The sequence below is a fragment of the Zootoca vivipara genome, chromosome Z2 (assembly GCF_965207765.1).
Source record: "Zootoca vivipara chromosome Z2, rZooViv2.hap1.1, whole genome shotgun sequence".
NCBI lineage: Eukaryota > Metazoa > Chordata > Lepidosauria > Squamata > Lacertidae > Zootoca > Zootoca vivipara.
Window position 1 is genome coordinate 42,006,012 of NC_142585.1, and position 19,865 is coordinate 42,025,876.

Genomic DNA, 19,865 nt, shown 5'->3' on the forward strand with positions numbered 1-19,865 from the left:
TATATATGCTGTAAGCCGGCCAGTGTGTTTGGGGGAACCCAGCCAGATGGGTGGGATATAAATATAAATATAAAACAACAACAACAACAACAACAACAACAACAACAACAACAACAACAACAGATTTATGTAGTGTACATTAATAGCTAATTACTTCCAGGCAATAGTTATGGGATAGCCATTGGACTTCCTTCCCACATGCTCCTTTCTCTTAGGTAAATAAAAGCTTGAAAATCATATATTGGAAGCACTTTCTCTATGAAGAAAGACTGTTTAGATCAGGCATAGGCAAACTCCGGCCCTCCAGATGTTTGGGACTACAATTCCCACTATCCCTGACCACTGGTCCTGTTAGCTAGGGGTGATGGGAATTGTAGTCCCAAACATCTGGAGGGCCGGAGTTTGCCTATGCCTGGTTTAGATTGAGAAAAAAGGAAGATGGGAGTTAGTTTATAAGACTTCTCCCTCTACTCACAATAACTGGAAACCATGGCCACCCAAATGAAAGAGATTGGCAGGCAATTCAAGACAGACAAGGGACAGAAATTATTTATCAGACAAAGTGAAACAAAACAAAGTACTGTACCCTGCTATCATTTGTTTATCAAATTAACTGCTGCAGAATCTGGGAATGACCACTAGATGGCTTCCAAATGGGATTTTGAGAAATTAATGGTGGGTTTTTTATTGGTTTTTCCAATCATCAGGTGGTGTTTGTTTTAATGGAGAACAAAGATCCCTCTATTTATGAGCAAACTTAAGAAACACCAGTACTGTAAGTACAAAAAAAACAGGGCCAGCTCTAGGTTTAAGGGACACCATGGAAAACTAGTTACAGGTAGGTAGCCGTGTTGGTCTGTCGCAGTCAAAATAAAAATAAAAAATCCTTCCAGTAGCACCTTAGAGACCAACAAAGTTTGTCGTAGGTATGAGCTTTAGTGTGCATGCACACTTCTTTAGATGCACTGAAACAGAAATCACCATACCCTTATGTATAGTCGGTGTGTGTGTGATGGGAATGGGTGATGGGCTGATAGGAATGGTGAACCTGTTAATGACTGTTAATGACTGCAATTGGTCTTGCAGGAAAAAGCAAGGGCTGAGGTGCTAAAGAAAGCTTGATCATGTATAATGAGATAAGAATCCTATGTCTCTGTTCATACCAGGTCTCTCCATGGTTTTAAGCTTGGTAATGAGTTGCAATTCAGCACCTTCTCTTTCCAGTCTGTTTCTGAAAATTTTCTGCAATAAAACAGCTGCTTTGAGATCTTGTATAGAATGTCCTGGGTGATTGAAGTGTTCTCCTACTGGTTTCTCTGTCTTATGGTTCCTGATGTCAGATTTATGTCCATTTATCCTTTGGTGTAGGGTTTGGACTGTTTGTCCAATATAGAGAGCTGAAGGGCACTGTTGGCATTTGATGGCATACACAATGTTAGAAGATGATGTTGGCATACTGTGGGGCCATGCGGGTGCCCATTGCTGTGCCGCTGATCTAGAGGAACAGGTCATCACCAAATTTGAAGTGGTTGTGGGTAAGGACAAAATGGCAGAGTTTGGTAGCAAAGTCCGCTGTGATTTTATCTGAAATGGTGTTCCTTATGGCTTGTAAACCATCGTTGTGTGGGAACCATCTTCTAACATTGTGTATGCCATCAAATGCCAAGAGTGCCCTTCAGCTCTCTATATTGGACAAACAGGCCAAACCCTACGCCAAAGGATAGTAAAGGTAAAGGGACCCCTGACCATTAGGTCCAGTCGTGACCGACTCTGGGGTTGCGCGCTCATCTCGCATTATTGGCCGAGGGAGCCGGCATATAGCTTCCAGGTCATGTGGCCAGCATGACAAAGCCGCTTCTGGCAAACCAGAGCAGCACATGGAAACGTCGTTTACCTTCCCGCTGTAGCGGTTCCTATTTATCTACTTGCATTATGATGTGCTTTCGAACTGCTAGGTTGGCAGGAGCTGGGACCAAGCAACAGGAGCTCACCCCGTCACAGGGATTCGAACCGCTGACCTTCTGATCAGCAAGCCCTAGGCTCAGTGATTTAACCCACAGCGCCACCTGGGTCCCTACGCCAAAGGATAAATGGACATAAATTTGACATCAGGAATCACAAGATAGAGAAACCAGTAGGAGAACACTTCAATCTCCCAAGATCTCAAAGTACTGTAGCTGTTTTATTAAGAAAAAATTTCAGAAACAGACTGGAAAGAGAAGTTGCTGAATTGCAACTCATTAGCAAGCTTAAAACAATGGAGAGACCTGGTATGAACAGAGACATAGGATTCTTATCTCATTATACATGATCAAGCTTTCTTTAGCACCTCAGCCCTTGCTTTTTCCTGCAAGACCAATTGCAGTCATTAACAGTCGTTAACAGTCATCAACAGGTTTACCACTCCTATCAGCCCATCACCCATTCCCATCACCCCCCCCCCACACCCTCTGACTATACATAAGGGTCTGGTGACTTCTGTTTCAGTGTATCTGAAGAAGTGTGCATGCATGGAAAACTGTGCCTCTGACATAAGTAGGTGATGGGGTTGCTAGGTGGTAGGGGGTAAGCTTGCCAACAGCAGTGTAAAATAAGGTGGGCAGGGCAGGTGTAAGCTCCTTGGCTTTTTTGTCCTGATGTTGGGAATTGATGCTGGGCAGTTAAGACCCAATCTTGAAGCCGCTGCCCAACTAGAGATAGCCAAGCACTGGAAGTACTCCATATAGTTCTCATTGGGATGGTGGTCCAAATTCTGGTCTCTTGCCGTAATGGCTTATGCAAATACAAATAGTATTGAGGAGCAGAGGCAGGAGGGACTGCTAGGCAGGTACACAAAACCCCTTTCTGCATTATGTCGCTAGTCAGAGAGGTGTAATAATACAACTGCCACTTCTGCAGAATTTTGTTGGATTTACAACCAAGATACCTCCCTGAACAAGCAGCTCCTGGTGGATATTACTAAGTGGTTTATTTCGTGTGCTTGTGGATTTCCCTTTTCAACATGTAGTAAACTGCTGCTGTGCACTGCATTTTTTATGTTTATATTAAGATTCCTTTGCAAAGTTATGTACTGTATAGTATGATGCTATGATGTCATGGCAGTGGCAGACTTTGGGCTCTCTTTCAGCAGTGCCCTGTACGATGCTAAAATTCAATGATACCCCACTCCCCCACCTCTCATGCTCCATTCTACAGCATTGTTTTGGTGCCACCTGAAGCTCTAAAACCACCTCTGGTCACGCAGAGGTATATTTTTAAAAGGGGGCAGCTATCAGATAATTTCTAATATTAGATACTGTTAGGATTTTTATATATCCTCTGCTGCACAAGCAAGGAGCACATGTGTGACTGTTGTTTTTCACACACTGAGTCTGAGATACTTCATGAGAGAGGAAGTTTATATTATGTCTCTTCCTGATCATGTGATGTTATTCTGTACACTTTCGCTTCTGGTTCTCAGTGGAGAAGGAGGCAAGATGTGCGTGCTGTCTTCTACAGAGGGGGGGGGGTCACATATCATTGGCCTCTGGTCTGTCCAGGCATCAACAGCCAGGGAAGGCCATTTGGAAGTGTCCGGATGGCTGGGGCTGTTTCCAGTCGCCCCACGCACGCATTGCCAACATGCGGCAACCTTCGGATGATTCCAACAAGTACAACTTAGGAACACATCCAAGGTTTCTTGTGTGTGTGTGTGTGCGGTTGGAGGGAAATTGTGCTGTTGGAAAGTTTGACAATGTGCAATTTGAAAAAATGGGTGGGGGTGGAATTGGGCAAGTTAGGTGTAGCTGTTTATTAAGCACTTAACTGAGAGCCAATGTCAGGGACAGCATGCACACAAATTATAGAAGGGTAGAATGTGCTTGGTTTTCATACATAAAAGATATTGCCCAAACCAAATTAAAACACTGTATTCTTTTGGGCTGGAAACTTCTCTTCTTCCCCTTCATCTTTGGGCAGGTCATGCTTCACAACACATCCTCATAAATACATTTAAAGTACTCCTGGTTTTGCACCTGTTACTGAACTAAGGCAGACTGATAACGAACCATTGCTCCATAACAAATACAGGCTCTTGTGGAGAAACCACCAAAGATACAGGGTGTGAGGAAGGAGCGAGCAAAGCACACTTTTTATCATTTGGCTTTTCTTTCTTTTTTTAGTGGGGTGTGTCTGATGCAGAAGTTGTGAAGTTGTAAACAACAACAACAACAAACCTGAACTGGCTAACAAATAGTCACACACAATTTGGGGGAGGGAGACTCAATACTATAACAAATATATTTGAAGTGTATGAGTTCAAAACTCTGTGCAGTCCCACATTCTGAAATTGAAATTAATTTTCTTCTTCTTCCTTTAAGCAGGAAGCCTTAACAGCAGCAATGTCTGCAGACGGGAAGCTTCCTGTGTTGCCAATTAATTCAATCCTGTTTTCAGAGTCACAAAGAGTTGAATCTTTTAAGTGAAGAACAATTCTGTGGTAGTGTGAAGTTTTTATGCAAAAAAAGGTCCCAGGTTCAATGCCTGACAACTCCATGCAGAGCGAGGAAAGTTGCCTGGCATCTAAAACCTTTGTGAGCTGCTCCCATTCAGTTTAGAGCAGGCACGGGCAAACTCGGCCCTCCAGATGTTTTGGGACTGCAACTCCCATCATTCCTGACTACTGGTCCTGTTAGCTAGGGATGGTGGGAGTTGTAGTCCCAAAACATCTGCAGGGCCGAGTTTGCCTATGCCTGGTTTAGAGCAGTGGTGGGTAGGAGATATATTGGGATCTACCACTAGATTTCTGGGTGATTTTTAGTACATTTACAAAGATTTCTTATTCCTTACGGCAGCAATATAGAGGGTCTCCCCTGGAGTTGCTGTAACCAAGAAAATTGGGTAGAGGAAACAATAGTAGATTTGTACATGCTAAAGATTGTAAATTCCATTGCTGGGGTAGAAAAGTCTTCATCTGCCAATGGAAGGACAACAAGAAGGGAGCCCAGGGGCATAGCCAGGGAGGTGCGGTGGGCAGCTGCCCCCCTAAATCAAGTGGCATCAAAAGCTGCCAAGAGGTCCAGCAGAACCAACAGGTTCCTTTCCATCCTAAATAGGTTAGCCAAACCTGCCATTTTAGGTCCTGTAACAGTGCTAATAAACCAAAACAAACCACCACAAACTGGCTAATAAATATAAAAGGGAATTTTGTTGTTGTTTAGTTGTTTAGTTGTGTCCGACTCTTCGTGACCCCATGGACCATAGCACGCCAGGCACTCCTGTCTTGCACTGCCTCCCGCAGTTTGGTCAAACTCATGTTCGTAGCTTCAAGGACACTGTCCAACCATCTCGTCCTCTGTCGTCCCCTTCTCCTTGTGCCCTCAATCTTTCCCAACATCAGGGTCTTCCCCAAGGATTCTTCTCTTCTCATGAGGTGGCCAAAGCTCCAATAATAACTGGACTAAAGATAGACTAAAGACCATTCAAACAAACAAAAACATGTTACAATGCCATGTGCAGATCAATACTAGTTCTGCCAAAGACATGGAATGAATTATATGCACAGTGAACGTTTTAAAGTCTGCATAAATGAACCATTCAACAAGTGGGTAATGTCCAAGCACTGAACAGCAACCTGCTGGCAATAGAAAAATAAAGAATGTTCACGATAGTTTGTAAAAACTGAACTGAATAGAAAATTCTTCAGTTGGTCTTAGGTTGCCACCACCCTGGTGAAGTTAACACAGGTGGATGAAAGGAAGAGCTGGATGGAATGTTCTTCAGTAGGTCTAAATAACCACCACCATGATGAAATAAACGCAGGTGGGCAAAATGAAGGAAGACCTGTCGTCCGGATATGCAACAGGTTTTGCCACAAAGTTCATCAGTTCAAAAGGCCAGTCAGACAAAACAGTTTACACAAAATAAGAAAGTATTCACAGGCACAGCTAACACATTGCCTGTAACAGTGTTGCCAAAGTAGACATTATAATCATCATCAATATTGAGATTGTCTGTAATCTGCTCTTCAGCCTAAAAAGGCTTCCAGAGTGGTTTACATACAATCAATTAAACAAGACTGTCCTTGCCTGCAGGCTTACCATCTAAACAAAATGAAAATACATGACACATAAGGGGAAAGAGAAAAGGACAGAAGGGGTGGGGGTGGGGGTGGGGACAGGCACCAGTTCTTGAAGAGTTGGCATGGAAGTTGGCATCTGGGTCTGAAGCAGGGTCTCATCTTAGTGTCTATATCCCTGTGTCTCTTGACATGTGGGTCTGGTGAATAGCTACCGGTATCTGTTTCATTGGGACTGGGGGTGGTGGTGGTAGCGGAAGCTTCCTATATTTTTAATTATTTATTTATAACCTGCTTAGTGTATTTGAAAAAAATAAAATCTCTAAGCAGCAGTGCAATATCAGTAAGAAAAAAAAGTGTTGCTGTTTTTAAAGCAGCATAAAACCTGCAAATCCAGCTACACGAAAGCAAATTTATAACAAGGACTCTGTGGCAGTGGTTTAGGGGGGATGCCACCGAATATTTGCATTCTGCAAACAAGTAGGCTACATGTGTAAACGCATGTAAGGGAAGTTCATTCATACAGCAGGAGAGGCTGTAATTCTTTCTTTTAGCCACCCCCATCCCTTTATTTGCAGATGTTGGCTCCGCCCCTCACCAGAGTTGGCCGATGAGCAGAGCCGCAGGCGGTTCGTGTGCGTATGTGTGTGTGTGTAAGGGGGGGGGAGAGAGAGAGATGCTGAGCAGGCGGCGCGCTGATTGGCCGGCGGGGGCATGACGCCATCCACGGCACCACCAGCCTCTCTCTGCATCAGCATCAGCAGCCCGCATCACAATCCGACCACGCCCTGCCTGGACCTGCCTCCTCCTCCGCCGCCGCCTCCCTCCGCATCCTTGCCCAGACTGCCCTCCCTCCTTCCTTTTGCAGTCAGCTGAGAAGCCAAACCGGAGTGCAGTTTTGTGCGGGGTTTTGAGCCGAGCAGCAGCAGGAAAAGGAGAAAAGGGGAAACCAGACGCGGGGATTCCTCCCCACACAAACACCTCAAGAAGAAGAAGAAGCAGCGCCAGAGAGGGGCACCATGGCACCCGCTGGGCTTAAGGCTGTGGTGGGAGAAAGTAAGATTAAACTCTTTCATTTAATGGGCATTGAGAGGGGGGCTTTCTATTCCCCCCCCCGCGCTCCGTAGTCCCGATTGTAAAAATAAATAAGGGAGGTAGCTGCTGAAATCTGGAGAGTTGGTGGTAGTAGTGAAGGAAATAGAGTATTAAGAGGGATGGAAGGGGGATATTTGGAGTGCCACTGCAGACCTTATGTTTTTTTTTGTTGGGTGGGGGTGCCCTCGATGGTCGAGGACACTACGGGTAAAGAGATCCCTTCTACCACCACCCTTTTTATACAATTAGTATCTATTCATATTATTGCTAGTCTTGGCCAAAAAAAGAGAAGCGTTCATAACTGGAATGGAAAAGGCAGAGGGGGACGCTGTTATTCTGCAGTATGTACAGTGGAAGATGGGGGGGGGGGACAGCACCGGTTTGACTATCCGCCTCATCCTTGCCCCGTTGTAAAAGGGGGGGGGCTTTTTACCAGTAGATGTATCCTTAACAGATCGGTGTAAGACTGGTGTCTCCTGTGTCCTTAACGGATTTATCTTTTACTGGAAATTATATCAGTTTTATTGCCTGCAATACACAACATGGAGAATGTGTGTGTGTGTGTGTGTGTGTGTGTGTGTGTGTGTGTAACTGTCAACTGAGAAATCCTCTTGTACTTGCAGGTTCATTTGGGGTGGATTCCCCCCCCTCCCCCAAATCCAGTCCTTTATTCTCTCTATCCAACCCCCCTCCCCCATGCACAGTGGAAGATCTAGCGCATATCCTGCAGTGTCAGTGCAAAACAGCCTGGTTGTTATCTCCCCCCCCCATATCTCATGTATTTTCCTCTCTGCCATCCCCCCTTCAATAAAGCAAGTGCACCATAATTATTGTGTGTGTGGGGGGGGGATACTCGGCGAAGAATCCAACGAAACTGAGAAGTCCTTAGAATGACAGCATATAATGAAAGCTTTTCCCTGCATGGGAGGCTTTTTCCTGAAAATGAGAATTTGGTTTATATGTGCTCGCACTGATTCAAGGGAGGGGGGCCTTTGCGCACGGAACTGAAATGCTATTTTTGGTCCTTTTGACTTTAGGAGTTGTGCATTCTAAAGTATATCCAGGGAATGGTGTGGAAGGGGGATTTGCTTTATTGCTCATGCTGCAAAATTTTGCATTGTGGGTTTTTTTTTTCTTAATGTGCCTGCCACATACTAAAATGTCTCGATTATATAGGTCAAGTGACATATTGCCAAAGTCCTCTTCCATTTGTACAATGCAAGTAAATGATTTCAGCCCTTTGTAGGTACGCAGATAAATAGTGAAGACGATAAGGTGGTGGTTACTTTTAATGGGGGTATGTTGCTATGGCTCCTTTAAATCCTCCGTCTGTCTTAAGCAATTAAGGTTAAGCCATGTTTTCAAAGGCAGTGTTGTCCAAATTACATCAGTCGTTTAAAAAAGAAAAGCAACGTAATGCTAAATTATTATTATTTTTGCTTTCTCATAGAAAATGAAAGGAGCAGAATCATAGCTGGGAAACAGCCCAAAAAGGTGGCAGCTGGGGGGGGGGGGCAGCAGCGGGTTTTTTTTTTAGTATTTAGGAAGGAAGGCATCTTCCTCCATGTTATGACACTGGTTCAGCACTGCAGTCAGATGAGGCTGGAGATGGTGCGTGGTGGCATGACTTGGCGAGGTGGAGGCTGGGGGAAAGAAATAATCCTCTTAGATTTATGGCCTGCTTTATGTTGCACTAAATCACCTGCCTAGAGACCACTGATCAGCATCTCTGCCTGACTGTTGCGTGTTCTCAATTCTTAAAAAAATGCATTGAGACTCAGGTACTGCTAAAGGGGCAGCCTAGGGGGAATGTTTCCCCCCGCTGCTTTAGCCCAAATGCCACCCTTTTCTGCAAGGCAGGGCAGATCCCCCCCTTATGCTTCAAAATTTAATTTTTTTTCAGAGGGGGCAGCATGAAAAAAAATGAGAAGAGATTTGTTTGTGTTCTGTCCCCACTTGCTGGAAACATTCCTAGGTAGGAACTACACAAAAATAAAATCAAAGCGTAATGATTGAAGCAACGAGGGAAATGCTGACCAATCTCAGTGTTTGCTTTTGGTGACCTCTAGCCCATGCACTGTGAATCCCCCCCCCTTAGGTATATTATACCGTAACACAGTTCTGTTACAGCAGCAATTAATCATTACAATCGTCAACCAATGAAGATGCAAATGTGAATTTGTTGGTGGTGATACGCTGTGAAAATTGGACAGAATTCAGGGCCCTGTTCTGGCGTTCCCCTTACAAGCCATGCTTTAGGTCTCTCAAAAGTGTGTGCGGGAGATGCTTAACAGCTGACTATCTGATTTATATTGATAGGAACCTGGCTGCCTATTGAGATGATCACCAGAGGCCTTGCTTCAGAACATTCGCCTTTTATAAGGGTGTCACTGAGCAGGGATTAAAACTCTTGTCTCCCAGCTCATAGCCAGCACTCTAACCACTATATGCCACACTAGCAGTCCTCATAATGTTTACCCTCCAGCACATATTCAGTAGCATACCTACAGTGTCTGAACATCAATATCATTTTAAAGTTATCATGTTTTTATCCTGTTGATAAAGCCAAGGTCAATGAATACCCTATAAACCCAATTGACCATGTCTTGTGACTGTGAGTTGCATGAGTTTTAATGAAGCAGAGGTGCAGAGATACTTAAAAAGCTGTTGGGTGGTTCTGTTGTATCTAAAGGAAGGGTGAGGAACCCATGGAGCTCCAGATGTTTCTGGACTATAGCTTCCATTACCATTGACCATACTATCTAGGGCTAATAGGAACTGGAGACCCAACGACATTGGGTGGGGATTGGGCGGGCACAGGTGCCCTACCACTGATTCTTAAGGCAGAGATATAGGCCTGCCTTACATGTCATGGGCTGTATCCAAATAAGTTCTACTCAGAATAGACCCAGATACCGTAAATTAATGGATTCATGGGAGTCAGCTCCATTATTTTCAGTGGGTCTCCTCTGAGTAGGGCTAGCATTGGATACAAACCAATGCTGTTGTTTTCTGATATATCTGCAATACCAGGGTTGGCTACAGTGCCTTGTCTAGTGTATGTCAATGACAGACATTATTATGATTGTCCATCACTGCAAGCTGCCTTACTGCATTTCCATCTCCACCATTCCCATTCAAAAAAATTCCTGCATGGTTCACAGAGCTTAGCTCTCTCAATTCCTCCTCCCGCATTTGTATTTCTGTCTTGGCAAATCCTGATTTCAGTGAGAGTTCTAATTTTGATTTTCTTTCCTTTTTAAAGTAGAACTTGTGATTTGTTCTTAATTAGACTTTCCTTGGAGTGGGACCCATTGAAATCAATGAACCTAAGTTAGTTCTGCCCATCAGTTTCCATGGGTTTTACAGGTGCTGTACAATACTCATTCCTCACTTGTAATAAAAATTTATTCTGGTATGGCAGCACCTACACTTTGGAACTCCTTGCCTGATGACACCAGGCAAAGGCAGCCACCTTCACAGCTCTCTTTTGGCTCCTGCTGAAAACACTTTTGTTCAGGCAAGTCTCTCCAGATACATAAGATGTTAATTACTTTTAACCCCTCTTAAAATGTTTTGGGTACTTGTTTTTGCAGATCACTTAATTTTTTTTTATTTGAGGTTTTTGTTACAATCAAGTGGTATATAAATTGTTGTTGTTGTTTAGTCGTTTAGTCGTGTCCGACTCTTCATGACCCTATGGACCAGAGCACGCCAGGTACTCCTGTCTTCCACTGACTCCCGCAGTTTGGTCAAACTCATGTTGGTAGCTTCGAGAACACTGTCCAACCATCTTGTCCTCTGCCGTCCCCTTTTCCTAGTGCCCTCCATCTTTCCCAACATCAGGGTCTTTTCCAGGGAGTCTTCTCTTCTCATGAGGTGGCCAAAGCATTGGAGCCTCAGCTTCACAATCTGTCCTTCCAGTGAGCACTCAGGGCTGATTTCCTTCAGAATGGATAGGTTTGATCTTCTTGCAGTCCATGGGACTCTCAAGAGTCTCCTCCAGCACCATAATTTAAAATATAAATATTATTAGTTAAATAAATATTAGGTATGACCCCATGAAATTCATACAATTTGATAAGACCTGATCAAACCCACCCAAGTGAGTGGGATAAATCCTTGCTCATTTCACAAAGGGTCATCTTCCTTTACCACATGGGTGTGGAATCCCAGGCTACATTTCTCATGGATTCTGCTCCATACCCTGCACTGAATCTGAATTGGACCCCTTTGTGGCTGCTGTTTAAAAAGAGGAGGAGGGGGGGGCAACAGTTCAATAGATGACAACATGTTTTGTGTCTAGGTGTGCCCTTTGAATACAACCAGAAAGTGACTGTCAGACTGATGTAGCTTCTGGGTCGAAGTTCCCTAGATGACTCTCAGTACTTTTAAGGTTTGGTGGGTGGGGGAGCTGTGAGCAACTCCCAACATCACTTGACCATTGGTCAGGCTGTCTGTGGCTGAAGCTATCATCCAGCAAAGCCTGGAGGGCCACAGCTCTCCTTACCCCATGCTACTTGAGGGGTGGTTTCTTTCAGCAGTGTGAGTTTGATGACAGTGAACACACACTCTCCCAGTGTTCGAAACTCCCATTGTTCTAGGCACATTTTGCGACAGGGAATTTCATTAAGACAAGCAGTTTCTGAGCTCTGGGCACAGTACTGTGCCTAAGATTTCAGATTACAACTGCAGAGTGGAAGGAAAAGAGGACCTTTTTTCTGCTTCCCCACTTCCAGCTGCTCTCTGAAGACTGGAGAAGAGACCCTCTTGAGAATATTTGGGGAGTGTTAAGAAACCAGAGGCCTTTTTATTGGGAATAGTCGGAAAGGAAATATCCAAGAAAGATGTTACTTTCTTTTTGTATGCCACAACGGCAGCAAGAATGTTGTTAGCAAAGAATTGGAAGACACAAGAAATACCTACGGTGGAAGAATGGCAGATGAAAATGATGGACCATATGGAATTAGCTGAACTGACCAGGAGGCTCTGCGACCAGGGAGAGAAGTCGGTGGAAGAAGATTGGAAGAATTTTAAAGATTATTTGAAGAAATATTGCAATATCAGTCAGTTTGAAATAGATTTGGAAAAATATATAATGTTGTAGTTTTTAGAGATTATTTTTAGGATTAAGATATTATGAAAGAATGATAGATAATGGTTAGATTTAAAATATGTATAGATAGATGGATATAAAGTATGTTTAAAAAGTAAAGAAACAGAAATTGCTAAAGAGGAAATACAGTGAAATGTGGCATGGGGGGTACGAGGAAGTCACCCCAAAATGATAAGAAAGGATGAAAAAATGTTGAAAGATTTTTTTCTTTTTGTTTTTTTCCTCTCTCTCTTTTTTTGCTATGTTGTTTGTTTGTAGTGGTATGTTTTGTATTTTATGTTTTTCTCTTTTTGTTGTTAAATATTTGTTATCATAAAAACAATAAAAATTTGTTGGGGGGGAAAGAGAATATTTGGGGAGTGGGCAGGGGAAAGACTAGACCATGTGAAAAATGAACATAATATTTTGGCTGCAGTTCATTCATTTTCACCTTTGTATTCTTGTTATAAATACGTGCACCTAGACATTCCGTTGTTGCACCCATAACCTAGATTTAAGGTGCTATGTAGCTCCTGGCTTTCATATCTCAGTTTCTGACACTGTTCTCTCCTGTGTACATCCTGTTGCGAAGCAAAATATTGTTGGCAGAACTGTTGTGGCTTTATGAGTGCTGTGCAGGGATGCTTTGACCTCTGCCTGTGTTTATCTGAGGGGCCTCCATAGCGAGACATTGGCCAGATCGTGCAACATGCCTTCACAGCCCCTTTAGTCATGACTTCCTGATGCTTTGCATCCTCGGGGATGAAGTTATTTCCTGCCTTTCAGTTTCCTCTCTGTGCTCATTCCTTGTTTCCATCTGAATTGTCTTGTGATGGTGTAGGTACCTCTGAATGCAGCCAACTTTCTGACCCTCAGGAGGCTCCCTGTCCTGTCCTTGCTGCACATCCTTGAGTTCTTTATTTTTCTGGCTGGGATGTGCCTTGTGGTGATGCCTCTCTCTTGCCAGGATGGAGAATAGAGAATGATGTGTGACTATTGGTAGAAACTTGCCCACCGTACAAAGGTGTTGCTTGCATTTTCTGCTCTGCCCACTTCTGCCTCTGGCTCTGACCCAACACTAGGAATGTGGCCCCTGGAAAGTTGTATTGAAGTGTATACGGCCCTCAGACTGAAAAAGGTTCCTTGCCCCAGTGTACCTTCTTTGAAAAGGTACCTGCTACACCAAAGGCAGTCACATCCACACAATGCATTAAAAGCACATTTAAGGCACATTTATTTATTTATTGTTGGAAAAAACTCCAAGGAGTTTAAGGTGGCACCCATGGTTGTTAACCTCCACGACAACCCAGTGAGGTAGGTTAGACTGAGTGGCAGTAACTGGCCCAAGGTCACCCACTGAGCTTTAAGACCGAGTGGGGATTTGAACCCTAGCCCCCCAGGTCCCAATCTGCACCACACTGGCTTTCATGGCTGCCCATCAACTACCAATCTAGGAAACTACAGATTGGGGGAAGAATGTGGCCTGGGAAGAGCCCCAGGGGCCAGATAGGGACACCAAATTCCCCCACCCCTGTTGTAATGTTGAACTGAAATCCTGCCTTCCTCTGCTTTTCACCCACTGGTTCTAGCCCTGGCCCCTGAAGCAACAGTAACCAACCCTGCGCCAACTTTTCTTCAACAACCCTTCTGATCATACCATGCCTTCCCTGAATCTGGAGACCCAGCATGGTATAGTAGTTAAAGTGTCCTGCTAGGACCTGGGAGACCAGAGTTCAAATTCCAACTAATCCATGAAGCTCGCTGGGTGAACTTGGGCCAGTTACTCACTCTCAGGCTAACTTCCCTCCCAGGGTTGTGCATATGAAATGAGGAGGGAGATAACTGTGTAGGGCACCTTGAGCTTTTTGAGGGAAGGGTGGGATATAAATGCAGTGAATAAATATGAATAAATAATTTTCTCTTCACCAGGCTAACAATATTATGCTCTGTTCCTGAAAGGACATGGTTTCCAGACCCTTAGCATTCTGGGCCTCATCTACACTGTACATTTAAATCAGTATCATACAACTTTAATCAGCTGTGTCTTCCTCCACAAAATCCTGCAGACTGTCGTTTGTTCAGGGAACTGAGAGTTTTTAGATTTCCTGACACCTCCCTTGCAAAAGGGGACATTAAAGTTTTGCTTGACCTGACATTTACAGCATGTTATATGTTAAAAGAGAATTATATGAAAAATAATATATAGGTGGTATCTGCTACCAAGTAAGTTAGCAAAGATGTATAAATCAGAATCATATACCTGCTGGAAATGTAAGGGGATAAAAGGTACAGTACCTTATTCCACATGTGGTGGACATGTAAAGCTGTGAAAGGCTACTGGGACATGATTTATAATGAAATGAAAACTATGTTGAAAAGGGCTTTTATTATTAAAAAAAAACCAGAAGCCTTTCTCTTAGGAATATTAGGTTTGAATATACCTAAAGATCAGGAAAATCTCTTTATGTATGCATCAACGATAGCCCGAATAGTATATGCTCAGAAATTTAAGGAAGGTACAATGCTGACTGAATTGGCTAGTTTAACTGGCAAATTATGAAAACAGGAAGGGATAATTTTTTAAGAATGATTGGAAAATGTTTGTTGAGTATTTGGAAGATTATTGTAAACATCTAAAAACATTAGCGGAATAGAAGAAATCTAGCAGTGAAAATATAAACAAAGGAAAAAATTGGATGAGTTAAAATAGGGTTTTGCAGCAATGAGGGAGAACTGTAATGAACCATGGGGCGGGAGGCGGGGGAAGGAAGTCAATCTTTAATGCTTTAATGTATGGATTGTTCGATGTACTGTATGTTGATTTACAATACTGAAAATGATAAAGTATTTAAAAAACAAACAAGTTTTGCTTACCTGTTGCACTGAACACAGGTACATGCTGTCTCTCCACATGTGCAAGTGTTTGTGTGAAAGTGTGTACATTTGTACCCCTCAGCTGTTCAACACAGGCTGTAAGCTTGTTGAAAATGAGATGTAAATAATTTTACCGGTGTACTGCCCAACAGTTAGGGCTGTTCACATCCAGCAAGGATACAATGAATGACATTCAGCAACGATACAGCTGTACACTTGAACAATCATTCACTGGTATCATTCAAGAGAATACAGTTCTGTGTATACCAGTATACCACAGTTGAATGTACACACATCAAGTGTTCACTCTTTCACACAGATGCTGTTACATTTGTACTTGTACCTGTGGTCAGTGTAGCATACGAATGGACCAGTTGTGTACATATATTGCACGTTCATTGACTGTTACCTGGGAGAATATCTGTACAGTAAATATGCTTTCATATTTGCCAGACAGCTGTAACCTAGGGCTGCATCTCTTTGTTGATTTAGGAATGGAGATGAATTGTTTAAAAATGTTTTGGCTAATTTAAAAAGGCACTCACCCTGATTAATTGGGTTAATTATTTTTAATCTCAGTCCTCAGGGGGTGGGTAGAAACATGGGTGGCTGGTGCCATTTTGGAAGAGGCTTATTTCCTCCTCTTACACAGAACCAGTTTTTTATTTATTAAAATATTTATATTCTGATTTTCATAGAAGTTTACATTTATACATAAAATCACCCAATAAATATAAAAATATTATGATGAGAAATCAGCTAACTAATTATGGAAATACATTCTTAATTGCCTGCTTAAGCCTAATGGAATAGAAAAGTTTTCAACAGGCATTGAAAATTTGAAACAGACGGTGTCTGCTGAATGTTTTGGAGGTGGAGGGAGGGGGTGATTAACAAAATAAATCTTCCTGGCAAACTGGGAATATCCCCTCAGTCACACAATTTAGTACATACCACACCTTTCCTCAGCAGAGTTGCTTTTTCTTTGAGAAAAATAAGTCGCTCACATATATGTAAACTAAGCTTTATCAATAAAGAAAATAACTTAATGAGAAAAACTCAATACAATAACATGAGACAAGTCTGAGGCAAGAAACAAGAAGAGGCAGTTGGTCCCTCATAACTGACACTCTAGCATTCCCGGTTGGACAGTGTTCTTGAAGCTACCAACATGAGTCTGACCAAACTGGGAGGCAGTGGAAGACAGGAGTGCCTGGCGTGCTCTGGTCCATGGGGTCACAAAGAGTCGGACACGACTAAATGACTAAACAACAACAGCAACTGACACTCTTAACTGAACACACCCTGAAGGGAGGGGCTGATTCTGGAGCAAAGCACACAAGTCCCGCCCACCAGATACCAGGCACTCTACTATTCAGATTAGGCCCCAATGTTTTTCTTACAAACCACTTCTCATTGTGCCCACTTTGAATTAATCAATTTTAATTTAGCATGTAAATTCTCAAAACCTTATTTAAACATTCAACAATTTCTGTATAATCTTGTTTGATCTCGGTATACAAAATTGTATCATCTACCTTGCTTTATACCTTTGTACATTTCCATTCTTATCTAACTTTTTCTTAAACACCTATTTGCACCATATAGCCTTTTTACCCTTTGGCAATTTAGTAAGTCTGCAAGTGTTGTTTTTATTCAGTGCTTAAAATTCTTCCTTGGCTGCTTCTATCTACTTGTCAGCTTCTTCTGCAGGAGGTTGGTCAATTTCTTACCATGTGTCAGGTTCACCATTAGGCACTGCTGTTAGGATGCATGATAGTCGCTCTGCTGGCACACTTTTGTTAACTCATGATGTGTGTCTGATTAACGGTTCTAGTTGTTCATCCATATCATCACACACAGCTTCTTCTCCTGACTGTCCTGCTGGTAGATTTTCTGTACTTGGACTAGTTTTCTTTGATCAGTTTTACTTCTTCTTCTTCATTTTGTCCTCAAAGCAAACCTGCAAGGGAAGTTAGTCTAAGAGGTAGTAGTGACTGTGGCCAAGGTCACCCAGTGGGATTTGTGGCTGAGTGGGGTATTTGAACCCTGGTCTCCCAGCTACTTAGGGACCCAGGTGGCGCTGTGGTTAAACCACTGAGCCTAGGGCTTGCTGATCAGAAGGTCGGCGGTTCGAATCCCTGTGACAGGGTGAGCTCCTGTTGCTTGGTCCCAGCTCCTGCCAACCTAGCAGTTCGAAAGCACGTCAAAATGCAAGTAGATAAATAGGAACCGCTACAGCGGGAAGGTAAACGGCGTTTCCATGTGCTGCTCTCGTTTGCCAGAAGTGGCTTTGTCATGCTGGCCACATGACCTGGAAGCTATACGCCGGCTCCCTCGGCCAATAATGCGAGATGAGCGCGCAACCCCAGAGTCGGTCACGACTGGACCTAATGGTCAGGGGTCCCTTTACCTTTACTCCCAGCTACTTAGTCTGACACTCTAACCATTAATACAGCACTGTCTCTCTGTCAAGGTAGTTATGGGCATCTGCTTACAAATCTCCCTAACTAGATTGTGGCTTTTTAAAAGAGTAAAATAAAATGTTGCCCATAGACATTTATGTTACGCAGAGTTTATTGTCGACAGCCCTGATGCTGAGGGATTTGTACCAGCACCAAGGTGAATCGGCAGTAGCGGAAGCTGCTACAGGTTTGTTGATTCCTTTAGTAGGTCACCAGCCTGGCACAGTTCTTCTTTCTTTTTGTTGATTCTAGGAATAAGAAGACTGCCAGCTTCCTAAGATGGCATGGGCATGATAGTATGATTTGTATTTATTAATAGCTTGCTTTTCCTCCAAGGATCTCTCAAAGTGTAGAATGCGTTGCCCGCTAACAATCCCATGGCATTTGGTAGGTTCGTTTTGCTGTGTTCTACCGTACATGGCAACTTGGGATGCGGGTGGCGCTGTGGGTTAAACCACAGAGCCTAGGGCTTGCCAATCAGAAGGTTGGCGGTTCGAATCCCCGCAATGGGGTGAGCTCCCGTTGCTCGCTCCCAGCTCCTGCCAACCTAGCAGTTTGAAAGCAGGTCAAAGTGCAAGTATATAAATAGGTACCGCTCCGGTGGGAAGGTAAACGGCATTTCCGTGTGCTGCTCTGGTTCGCCAGAAGCAGCTTTGTCATGCTGGCCACATGACCTGGAAGCTGTACGCCGGCTCCCTCGGCCAATAATGCAAGATGAGCGCCACAACCCCAGAGTCGGTCACGACTGGACCTAATGGTCAGGGGTCCCCTTTACCTTTACCTTTACATGGCAACTCAAGACTGGAAGACAGGAGTGCCTGGTGTGCTCTGGTCCATGGGGTCACGAAGAGTCCGACACGACTAAACGACAAAACAACAACAACATGGAAACTACTCAGGGGGTGCTATTTCCCCACCCCTCAGAAAGCTAGCACCTCATGGAGAACACTTTTAGCCTAGTTCACACCCTGAAGTGCTTGCTTTCCAGCTGCAAAGAGGATTATTGTTGTAGGCTTTCCCCCCTAATGCGGCAAGTGAATGCGGCCTGAAGTGGAACATAGGAATAGAGGAAGCTGGCAGGTGCATCTAGCTCAGTACTGTCTGCACTGATTGATGATGACTTTCCTGTGTTTCAGGCAAGGGTCCCTTTGAGCCATGGGAGCTTTTGCATGCATAGCAGATGCCCTGCCATTGAGCTATGGCCCTTCCCTTAAAACAGGGAAAATATGAAGCTGCCTTATACTGACTAGGCCATTGGTCCTGCTAGCTTAACATTGTTTACACTGGCTGACAGTGGCCTCTTCGGGTTTCAGGTATGGAGTATCTCCCAGCTTTAACTGAAGATGCTGGAACATTCTGCCATAGCTGCCAAGTTATCCCTTATTTTAAGGGATTTTCCCTTATGCTGAATAGGCTTCCTCGCAAGAAAAGGGAAAACTTGGCAGCTATGACATTCTACATGCAGAGCCATGAAGCTATGACCCTGGTACAGCTCTAGAAGGATCCTTCAGTTCTGCTTGTTTGTTTGTTTATTTAGATCTGCTGGAAAGCAGCCCTGAGAGAGGGCTGGACAGCATGCTTGCATGTATGTTACCATCATACTGCTCAAGCTATACATCTGTAAATAAATGGATCAAAAATATTTAAGGCTTTTGTGCAATGATCTTCAGAGGAAAATATAGTCTCTTTGGCTGCCCAGAATACGTACTATCTCTCTAATAGCAAAATGGGCTAGTTGGTACTGATAGGACTGTAGCCAAAATTGGGCTACTGAGAATCAAGTGGGTGTTATTCACATACTGTGTGGAACCTCAAGCTTTGCAGACATGCAAAAAACCTAGGAAAATACCCTCCGCCGACCCACTGCAGTAAGGACTGCGTGTGTTTGGTGGCCACCGGATGCCGAGGGCCTGTTTAGGGTGGGGAAACAGAAAATGGGGGGGGGGAAGGAGGTCGGGAATGGAATATATTGGAAAAGATATATCTGGCTATCACCCTGAACAGGAGTATCCTGCACTGCAACATTTTGTTACAGCTCTCACTAGTTACTTATTGGCAATAGAGACATGGGGCTCTTCCAGACTTCATTTTGTGCCATGTTTCTAGGCACTGGTCTGGGCTTTAAAGCGTGGACCGATGTTTGGAAAGCCCAGTGCAAAAGGAAGTCTGGATGAGCCTATAGTGCAGGCACCCCCAAACTTCGGCCCTCCAGATGTTCTGGACTACAATTCCCATCATCCTTGACCACTGGTCCTGTTAGCTAGGGATCATGGGAGTTGTA

General features: G+C 43.7%; 1 protein-coding gene across 4 annotated transcripts in view; it reads left to right on the forward strand.

Moving 5' to 3' along the window:
* The first annotated feature begins 6,900 nt into the window (after positions 1 to 6,900).
* LOC118083841 (syntaxin-binding protein 1) overlaps positions 6,901 to 19,865 on the forward strand; it is a 57,072-nt gene continuing 44,107 nt past the window's right edge. For 2 of the 4 annotated variants that reach the window (XM_035112798.3, XM_060270146.2), the window contains exon 1: positions 6,920 to 7,111. In XM_035112798.3, the coding sequence (XP_034968689.1) occupies positions 7,075 to 7,111 (37 nt within the window). In that variant the 5' untranslated portion in view covers positions 6,920 to 7,074. Of the gene's footprint in view, positions 7,112 to 19,865 lie in introns of all 4 variants that reach the window. The other 2 variants (XM_088665008.1, XM_035112800.3) reach the window with 2 other exon arrangements.